Consider the following 11,167-nt stretch of genomic DNA (forward strand, 5'->3'; position numbering starts at 1 on the left):
GCTAACTAGCTACAGTGGGTAGGAGTCATAGTTGACAAGTAACAGTTACAATGGCTGAACAGTTAAAAAGTTCAGTAGTTTAAAGGGTTAAATTGTTTAACAGTGAAATATTGTAGTGAGGACTTTTATTTTGAAACAGTTTTTGGCAGAGGAAGCAGTTGAACAGGATGTGTAGTCTTAATAGGGCCAGTTTGAATGCTTAAAGCCTGAGACTGGCAGTTGATCCAGGTGGCCGGAACACCTGCCATAGGATTCTAATTGCTTAACGGCTCTATTGTGATGTCATCAGCCCATGTTAAGTCTATGGGGAAATTTTGAGTAGTTTTTAATTAATCGTTTAAAAAGTATAAAAGTTACAAAGCTGAAAAATACATAGCCCACATGTCCTAAGTAAGACCTACGTAACATAATTTGAACGAAGTTTCTACGTTAAACGGTTGAAGCTGCATTAACTGCGTTAGAAGAAGAAGAAGAATCAGAAGAAGAAAAAGCCTTGGAATAACAGTACAGTGCATTTTCATGCACTGTAATAAGAAGCCTAGGAAGAACAGTACAGTGCATTTTTATGCACTGTAATAAGAAGAATTCGGATAACAGTAGAGTGCATTTTCATGAGGTAAAAAAAACATATTGTATTTATTGCTTTACAGTAGGTAGAGTATCTAACAGGAACAAACACTTAAACACACTAATGCATAATTACACACACACACTAAACCGACTAATTTAATCCATTATTGTCTGCTGCCTTTGGGGAAACAGCCCTGACTGAATATTCAGGTGGACCGTCTCACTGTGTGTGTGTTTCTCTCTGCAGAATGTTGTGTCAGTTCACTTATGATGCACCCTTTGAACACAACCCTAACTGAATATTCAGATATTTTTATCTGTAGAATGTCCCATCAATCAAAGAGTCTCCTCACTCTAAAGACTTACCCAGCGTGACCTTCAATCAGAGTCTCTCTTTTGAGGCTGTGAAGGAATCTGTGTCTGCAGTGAGGGTGCAGCTGGATGGCATCTTCAAGCAGGAAGCCGCCAAGATATCTGCAGCAGGTTGAACAAACTACTTGAGACATTGTACATTTCTAATTGTTATGGATTCATTCTGACTATTTTCTGTCTCTCAACAGTGACACATATCCAGATCATCCAGTCTTTAGAATGCAGGTCTGTCAAAATTGCATTCCCTTCTACAGTTGAGATAAAAAAAAAGGGTGAGGCTATTTGCAGTGAATGCTATTTGTGCCCCGGTGCACACAGCAATGTGTTCTATTAATACCCCGTCTGGTAGAAATATCAGTGTATGGTATTTGTTCCCCTGTGCATTTACCCTGACATATTGATCACACAATGTAATTATTATTTTTTGTTTAAAAAAACGAGCAACGTGTTTTTGTTGTTACATCAAAGGGTGTGAATAGCTCAGCTGTGTGGCCTATGCTATTCATACTAGGGCTGCAATAGACACTCTGAATAAGGTATGCTGTTTGCATCACTGTATAATTAGAAGTGTAATTAGAACTGTAATAGGCGCAGTGATGGCTCATGATGCAATACAAGGAACAATCATAGCCAGAATTTTGTTAAAAACAGGCAAAAGGTCAAAGTCTGGTAAATTTTGATAGAAATGCTGTAACTTTAGGCTTAGGCCTACTCATTAAAATCAACAGAGAGCCCACTACCTGTATATTGTAGGCTAACCCAAAACTTAAAGACATGTCAAGATAGGCTACACAGTGCCGCTGCTGACCATTTTGGTGCCCTAAGTGGGTTGCTTTGCTTCGGACCTGGTGAAATACAGTATTAACCTAAGTACGTCATCATATGGCCAACTATAAAGATGTAATCGGCCTGATCCCAGGGATGGGTAGTATTTCTGAAACATGTAGGCTAATATGTATTTCAAATACAAAATAGTATTTTGTCATTTGTATTTTATTGGGTTGAAGGAAATGGCTCTGTATTTTATATCAAAATACTTTATTGGTGTGTATACATGGATTTCTATGCAACGTCACGAAAACATGCATGTGCAACCAAGAGGCAGAAAGCACCACAGAACAGCATAGAGCAATGCAAAAGAGCAAAAGAATAAAATGAGTTTTTGTGCTGAAAACTGCACCAATTCGAAATCACGATGGTTAGAGAATGTTAAATATGTTCAATATCCCAGTAACACTTTACTTGACGGGTGAGTTCATAACACATTCATAGCAGCTGTCATAAACTGCACATAAAGCATTCATGACTGTTTCATGAGACATTACTCAACATTCATACCAAACCTTTCATGAATGTGGAAGACAGAACGACGAGAACTTGTCAAAATAAAAGTCCAAAGTCGCAAAGCAGCATTGCCGTTTTTGTTCTAAACCTCTTACCTGATCACGTCACATCTGAGTCAATAGGCTACTCCAGTGCCAAAAAGACAGAACATGGTCAAGCAAAAAATGTTGTTTCATAAAAATCTATTTGTTTTATGACCTTTGCAGATGATTTCTCAACTTTTGCTACTGGGAATGTCCAACCGTTCCAGGTTACAGAAATACGGGTCAGCTAAATGTAGGCTAGTTTACCTCCTAGTAACTCAGTGATTACGAATACTTCACAACTTGTATAGTAAAGTGAGATTCGATGTAGACTTCATAAGATATTCATGAAATATTTACAAAGGCTGGAGAGATTAAATTAAAGGTATCCAGGTTACACAAATACGATGTTGGACTTTTATTTTGACAAGTTGTCGTCAGTCTGTCTTCCACATTCATGAAAGGTTTGGTATGAATGTTGAGTCATGTCTCATGAAACAGTCATGAATGCTTTATGTGCAGTTTATGACAGCTGCTATGAATGTGTTATGAAATCACCCGTCAAGTAAAGTGTTACCAATATCCCTAACGGAATACATGTCTTCGCCAAAAATGACAAAATACGATGTTATATTAATAATGCAAATGAACGGCAAACTTTGAAATATAGTCTGAAATGAGATGTTATTATCATTTAGACAACAGGGGTATACAAAAAAATTCGATTGTAGCTTACAGCAGCCGACTATTTAGGTTAAGTTTATAACGTTGTGGACGGCCACCAAGCGTCTTCTGCCCCACGGTTGCGCGCGCATCTAGTTTTGTTGGTAAACGGGAAACCTGTGTATTTTTTTTTTTTTAAAATACTGCAAAATATTCTCTATGTGATGATGTCATAAAAGCACAAAATGATGCAAGGAGCCTCTAATTGGTGCTGACTTATAGCACTGCTATTTTAGCCCACAATCAGTCGGCTCCGACAAACATTTGAATCTGGTCTGTTGGATTTGTTGTGTGGTTTGAGCAGTCTCACGACACACATATATATATACAGTACAGTATATCATTTAGATGTGAGTGGAGTGTGGGCACACTAAAAAAAAGTAGATACTACACACAGGTGTAATGAATAATTGGTAATTAGCCAACAATGGTTTATGTTTATCGCAATCAGCTAATGTGAGAACAGCTGTTGCTGAAGCATCAGCTCTGGTCTGAAGTACTGGTGTGAAGTCGTACGCTAGTAAAGATGAGCAAGTTTACCTGTGCAAGTTCACAGAGCAAAGGACACCGACAAAGGCAACCATGTCCTATTGTCTCCATGCCAATCTTTAACAGAAAAAATGTCAGATATCTCAATGAACCACAATGACATCAATAGATGGTAAGGTGTTGAGTGTGTTTTGAATGTGTGTTGAATTCCCTTCCCATCCTTTTCGGCATTCTACAGTGGGGACAAGTTCACCTTGTTTAATTAAATAACAATTCTATTTCCTTATTAGCTGCATACTTGAGGTTGGAGATATTAAGGCATATCAAGTTTCTCACATACTGGAACTTCAAGATACATAGGCTTATGATTTTCTTATTCAGTTCTGCACTGGTGCCACACACCTTGCATGTAGCTGTTCGCTTATTTCCTCTGTGCACAAAGTTATTGTAACCGAAAGTAATGATAAAAGGCACAACTCCGGAAGTACTTGTTGTCGCCATGGTCAATGCATTTGTTTTAAATATATCTGTGAGTGTGCGCACATAGCGCATGCGTTACGTTGCACATTATGGCAAAGGGGCCATGCCGCTCGTTATACGTTTCCCAAAGTATATGTAGCAATAAAATAAAATAGAAATACATTAATACATTTAGATCAAAAAAAGCAATAATTGCATGAAATACAGCTTGTTCAGGAGTCTCGAAGCTCGAGTCCAAGTCAAGTCTGAAGTCACTGTTTTTGCAACCTATAAGTACAAGTCCCCATCTTTTTTACATTTCTATCCCTTAATTCTCTTTAATTCAAGTTCACAGCACAAAGCTGACATGCACTAGAAGAGCATTTATGCTTTATCAAGAATAAAAAAGATAAGCGTGGCACCGTTCTAGATGTGTCATTAAATTAATTGTGCTATTTTGCGAGGTATGGAGAGATCTTTCGGTTTCACACACAAAGTGCACTTCATATCCTAGTTGTCTCTGACAAATTGAAAATAATGAGCGTAGGATTATGTCCATCGAGTCAGCTGCAGTCAGCCACAGTCATCTTCAACCAGTAACAGGAGATAACGTTCTGCTATTTGCGCAGATTTTTTCTCTGTTGTTCTCGCAGTGTTGTTTGCGAATATGTATCAAAACAAAACACCACTTAATTTCAGGTTAAAATTCATTGTAATGCACATTACTGAAGTTTGTACCGAGTAAAATATCACCCAATTTTTTTTGTAATGCCTTACATTAGCGTTACAGCAAAAAGCAATATATTACAGTAATTACATTACTTTTGTAACTCGTTACTCCCAAGGATGGGCAGTATTTCTAATACATGTATTTCAAATACGTATTTCAAATACAAAATACTATTTTGTAATTTGTATTTTATTGAGATGATGAAAATGCCTTCATATTTTGTATCAAAATACTTCAGTGTTGTGTGTTTTTGTATTTTCAAAATACTGTAAAATACTTTCTGTGAAACACTGTGATGACATCTATCTAACTGTATATATATATATACTTCTGTACTTTAAAGAACATTTCAAACGATCACATAGCCTACGTTCAATGTTGCAATATTATCAGAAGGCCCTATGTGCAATTTGCTTTTGAGCAGGATCTTATAAGAACATTTAAAAAGTGCCCCACCACCCGTTGTTCTCTGGCACCGACCCTGGCAAAGGTTTATATTGGGATGTCTAACATGAGGGGTCAGCATATCTAATCTGTTGACTGATTATGGAAGGAGTCTCTTGCTTTCAGATATTTTTTCAGGTAGTGTACAAGTGAAGGAATAGACAAAAAAGGCTTTTAGAAATAAGTATTTTGTAGTATTTTGAAAATACAAAAATACAGTATTTTATTTTGATACATTTTCTGGCTGCTGTATTTTGTAGCTTATTTTGATACATTGTTAAGGTGGGTATTTGGTATTTTATTTGGAAATACATTTTGATGTATTTGTGCCCATCCCTGGTTACTCCTAACACTGCCACTGAGCTATCTACATCCTCACCCATAGAAGATTTTGCAGGCCTGAGTGTCATAATCATGGAATTTCTGTTAACTAACAAACGGAAATTTTTATGTATTCACTGAACAAAGATTATGCAAATAAAACACAACTTTTCCACCTGAAACTTAATTTGAACAGATATTAGTACCGAAACCTTTCAGAATTCTTCACTTTCTGCTGACGAAACAACTAATGTCCGCCATGCTTTGTGTGCACTAGAGCAACGTGTTTTGTTGTTACGTCACAGGGTGTGAAAAGCTCTGCTGTGTGGCCAAGGCTATTCGTACCAGGGGTGCAAATAGACATGCATGTCACAGATAATAAAAACAAACATTTGTCCAAAGGTGGAGTACACATGAAAATAATATAAATATTCAGAGCAAATCTGTGTTGGTTTGTTCTATAGATTCTGCGTGAATGAGTGTCTCTGTGTTTGTTCCCAGGTACTGATCCTGAACTCCCAGTCAGAAGAACTCACAGTAAGGAACGTCTGCCACCTGCTAGTACGTTTTTACTGACTGATTCTATCAGTTTCTATACCTTTATTTCTGGGGTCTTTTCATCTGTAAAAATGCTTTCAGCTGCCAAATCTAAGAAGCATGGGGGTGTGGTTTGTCGTGGTCACTGAGTACGGTGGGTAGCCTATGGAAAAAAAAAACTAAAACAATCGGTTTTACCTAGCTCGAGTTGCCTCAGCCAACAGCAGACAGGCAGCTACAGCGCTACACTTTGTGGGCATGAACATGGGGGCTCATGAATATCCCGCCAGAGTATAGCATTCATTTTCTTTCGTACCGAAAGTACTCTGTGACTTCGAAAACAGAGATATGTGAAAACTCACCAGAATTTCCCTTTAAGGCCCTGTATTTTTTATGTCTAAAATTGCCTTGAGACTTTTATGAGGGGTTTAGGAGAGTGAAAACAACAAACACACTAGATCTTTAAATTTGTCGAAAGAAACAGACAAAGGTAGACGTTGATTTAGATCAGAGATCAGAGTAAGAATTCAGCTTTAATGAACAGTAACCTTACAATTGAATCCAAACCAGTAGATTACACCCTTTATGTCTACTGTCGTCTTGTGATAGTGAACTGATTGAGGTGGGTGAACTGGAAATATGCCCTTTCCCTCCTCATGAAGATGAGGGACTCTTGAAACTCTCATCTCCATCTTTACTTGTCAGTGGGATGTTGGAGGCCTTTAACATGCAGCTGGGGGCTCATACTGCCACATAACCATCTTGATACAATCTCTACTGATGTGATATGAAAATGAGTGTGTGGTCATCATTATGTACTCTCTCTGTGCTGTATACTGTAACTAAGTTGTATTGGTAGTAAAGTGATATTTTCTGTTTCAGTGTCTGATGTCCAGGCTGTTTATCCTGAATCAGTGACCAGAGAGGAGCTCTTGCGGTGTAAGTTGGACACACAAATGAACATACAAACACACACACACACACGCACACACACACACACACACACACACACACACATTTAAAATGTGTGAATCAATTAATTGAGAATAACAACTGTTTAAAAGTAATATAAAATTAAAGGTGGTAGCCTGGTCTACCTGCACTGCTGCCAGTGGGTGACGTCATAGGCAACGTGACCTTTCAATTTTGCCTGTCTGTAAGATGCGTGCATCGTATTGTTGTTTTAAGAGACGGTGAAAAGCAGGGTAAGATCACTACAGGCAGTCTGTTTTCAAAACCATTTAGCTGATGTTGAAAAATAAACTTTAACATTTATCTCGTTTTGTAGTGTCATTTTGAAATGTATGTTTGCCAGCATAAGATTTTTAACAAACATAATTTTAAACTGAATTGACCGGTGAAAGTGGCTCGGTTTCTTTTCTATACCAGCTTTTGAAATAGCAATGGGAAAGCATGCATCGTTATATTGAATCATGTATAGGCGGCATTGGACCATTAAACCACACAATGATACAAAACATACAGCCAAACAAGGCAAGAAATGGACAACAATATCAATATTTTAGAGTGGCCCAGCCAGATTCCAGACCTCAATCCATCAATGGCAGTGTCATTTTCAGTCAGAACAAGCATATTGATGAAGAGAAAATGAACATTAAATCAATATTTGCCAGGGGTATTCTCATTTTGTTTTTAACTGTATATTGTTAACAAATCTTGTTCCATGTGCCCTTTTTGAATTTGAGCCCCTGCCCCGCAAAAGGTCTCTGCACAGCCCTGACACACACATGCACACATGCAAACAAACACACACACTCATACACACGTGTGTGCACACACACACACACACACACACACACTAGCTACAGCCACACCCCCAGCCCTACACACAGGGGCGCCTGCAGGAATTAATGCTATGGTACGCACACCCATAACCCCCGCAAAAAAAAAAAAAAAAAATCACTCATGAACAATATTTGTCCGTTTTAGGTCCGTGCATTGGTCAGCAAAAAAGTAGCCTACATAGCATTACAACATCCACATGCAATAATACAACGACAATGACCTATTCATTTGGACAACTTGATACAGCCCTATACAGGCTAAAGTTACCTTTAGTTTTGTTCTAGCGTAACGTGACGTCTGGCTTTAGCACAGTCTAACGTTCTGACAAGCACACCAATTGCCTACCTCGCCCATCTGGAATAACTCCTAGCTTTGCTGCCTCCATCCTTTCTGTTTTCGTTGTTTAAACTTGTGATATCCATGATGAGTATTGAGTTAGTGAATTAGCTCAACATTGTGTGCTGATAACCATATATAGATAGCCGAGTAAAAGAAAACAACAAGTAGCCTATTGCGTGTCTGCGTGCGTATTCTCTCTCCTGCTCAAACAAAATGCGTGCACCTTAATTTTGATAACGTGTTCACTAACTTTACGTAATAGATGGTAAATAGCCCAATGGCATGCAGCTAAAGGGATACTGTGCATATTTGGGAAGGTATGGTAGGCCAATTTGGTGTGAATACACACACACAAGGGAAATGTTCTGTTGTTGAGTAGCTTGATGATACGCACAGTGCGTACGGACGTACACCTGCAGGCGCGCCTGCCTACACATACACATAGACATATAAACACACACAAACTAAAGTTAAAGGTTACACCAGGCTCTTTTTGTTGCCATTTTTGGAGTCTGGTCTGTCAGGCAGCTAGCAGATTGTGAGAAATGTTTGCTGTATGTGACAAAAAATGTTTTAGCTTAGTAACAACGTAACATTGCTTAGAAACCAAGTAAGATCGCTTAGAGCACCTTTAAAGTTAACTCATGTTTCCTTCCCATGCGTTGAGTGCCAAAAACGTAATATTACGTTTTTAGCTTTTTTTTTAAATTACGAAACTAGACACTTTATGTAATTTTTTGGGAACTCTGTGATGAATGGAAATGAAATATATGATGATCGAAAACTCATGAAAACGGGTCGAATCAGTGACGCATGCACGTCAGGTCAAAACCAGGCCATTTTCGTGGGTTTCGTGGGCTATCACTAGGTGGCAGTCTCGCCAGGTCTCGCTGATCACTTCCCGGAAAGTTTACACAAGTAAGTAACAGGCAACACTTCATATTTCATGAAAGACGTTATATCTCCATTTCTAGAAAAAAACAGTGATTTTGATGAAAACTAACCACTGTTTAGCTTGGGATTTCTCAGGAACAGAGGCGTGTAGAAATACACGGTTTGCACCCACCGAGAGCTTAAAGTCTCACCTTTTAATCGAGCTATTGTATGTGTTCATAGCTATAACACAGAATATGCTGTGTCTGTACAAAAATCATCAGCAATGGTCTAGATTGCTGTCACTCTAGGACAAAGCTCCCGAAAACAGCTTGGCATTCAATGAGTTAACTGATATTTAGCAGACACTTAATGTACATACTGAAAAAAAAAGAAAATGCATACAGAAATGCACACACACACACACTCACACTCATACACAGACACACACACTCACGCACCATACACTCTCTCTCTCTCACACGCACACACACACACACACACACACAGACACACAGACACACACACTCAACACAAGAGAAAATATATATGACTGACACTGCAACACACAACACACACACTGTGATACACAAATACAAGTCTGTCCTGTTTTCTCTTGTCCTTCATCAGATTGCTGTCACTTCACACTGGATCCAAACACAGCACACAGAAACCTCTATCTGTCTGAGGGGAACAGGAGGGTGGAGTGGAGACATGGGCTCCAGTCATATCCTGATCATCCAGAGAGATTTGATGGGTTGCCTCAGGTGCTGTGTAGAGAGGGTGTGTCTGGACGCTGCTACTGGGAGGTGGAGTGGAGTCAGGGGGTTCGTATAGCAGTCTTATATAAAAGCATCAGCAGGAAAGGAGTGGGTAATGATTGTGTGTTTGGACTTAATGGTCAGTCCTGGAATCTGTACCTCAGCAGTTTAAGCTCCTTTTTCTGGCACAATAAGAAAAAGACTGAACTCCCTCCAGTGCACAGCTCCAAAATAGGAGTGTATGTGGATCACAGGGAAGGAACTCTCGCCTTCTACAGCATCACTGACACAATGACCCTCCTGCACAGAGTCCAGACCACATTCACTCACACACTCTACCCTGGATATTATATATGTAGTGGATCTTCAGTGAAGTTATTGTGACTCACATATACAAATGCTCATAGTAATGCTACACACACACATACATCCATTCATATCACATCTCAGCACATATAAAGTGTCACACAGGTACCCCTTAGTCCAGACCACATTCACTCACACAGCTGTTGTGACCCACACTGTATAAAGATGGACAGAAATGTAAAGACCCCAGATGCAGATAGATGCTGTTACCACATCCACACAGACCCCCATAAACACATCCCATCTCATCAGCACACACATAAGCCACCACTCACATGTAAGAATCTGGCAGCTGCCTGAGATTCTCTGTTGTTGGGGAAAACAAAAGCCCAAAAGCACTCCCTCATCTCTGGACCCCAGCAGATATTACAGCGTCTGCACCCCTGGACCTCTGCTGGAACACACATCAGCACACCACACATACACTATTGGGTGGGACATGTGTTGAGGAGCCCAGTGTTTCACCCCCTCTGATCCTCTCCCACAGTCCACTTCCTCTCCCTCCTGCCCCCTCCTGCCCCCCCAACCCTCCTTCCCCTCCTCCTCCCCCAACCCTCCTGCCCCCTCTTGCCCCCCCAACCCTCCTTCCCCTCCTGCCCCCCCCAACCCTCCTCTCCCTCCTGCCCCCCCCAACCCTCCTTCCCCTCCTCCTGCCCCCCCAACCCTCCCCAACCCTCCTTCCCCTCCTGCCCCCCCAACCCTCCTCCCCCTGTACACTTCTTGTTGAAACATGACTGATATGGCTGTCCCAATCTCCAAAACACTTGTGTACAAAATGCATGACATGTATTGGATTTTAAGGTGGATCATTTGAAAAAAAAATAAAAAGCATGATATTGTTACTAAACATTCTAGAGCGTTTCACTTTGTGGAATTCTTTGCCTCTGCCTCGTCCATTAATATTGCTATATCTCAGCGGCCGTTATCCCCAACATAACAGAGGGTGTGGGGTCAGACATCCCATGATGTGGGAGAGTGTGTGTGTCAGCCTGAATCTAGGATCAAAAGTG

General features: G+C 40.0%; 1 protein-coding gene across 3 annotated transcripts in view; it reads left to right on the top strand.

Annotated features, from left to right (window-relative positions):
- LOC125287441 (tripartite motif-containing protein 16-like) overlaps window positions 1-10,675 on the top strand; it is a 29,533-nt gene extending 18,858 nt beyond the window's left edge. Inside the window, exons 4-8 of one of the 3 annotated variants that reach the window (XM_048233286.1) lie at window positions 894-1,053; window positions 1,131-1,214; window positions 5,977-6,036; window positions 6,895-6,951; window positions 9,661-10,675. In XM_048233286.1, the coding sequence (XP_048089243.1) occupies window positions 894-1,053; window positions 1,131-1,214; window positions 5,977-6,036; window positions 6,895-6,951; window positions 9,661-10,175 (876 nt within the window). In that variant the 3' untranslated portion in view covers window positions 10,176-10,675. Of the gene's footprint in view, window positions 1-893; window positions 1,054-1,130; window positions 1,215-5,976; window positions 6,037-6,894; window positions 6,952-9,660 lie in introns of those variants that run through there. The other 2 variants (XM_048233295.1, XR_007192367.1) reach the window with 2 other exon arrangements.
- The last annotated feature ends 492 nt before the right edge of the window (window positions 10,676-11,167 follow it).

This window comes from Alosa alosa, chromosome 2, assembly GCF_017589495.1.
Source record: "Alosa alosa isolate M-15738 ecotype Scorff River chromosome 2, AALO_Geno_1.1, whole genome shotgun sequence".
In the NCBI taxonomy this organism is placed as follows: Eukaryota; Metazoa; Chordata; class Actinopteri; order Clupeiformes; family Clupeidae; genus Alosa; species Alosa alosa.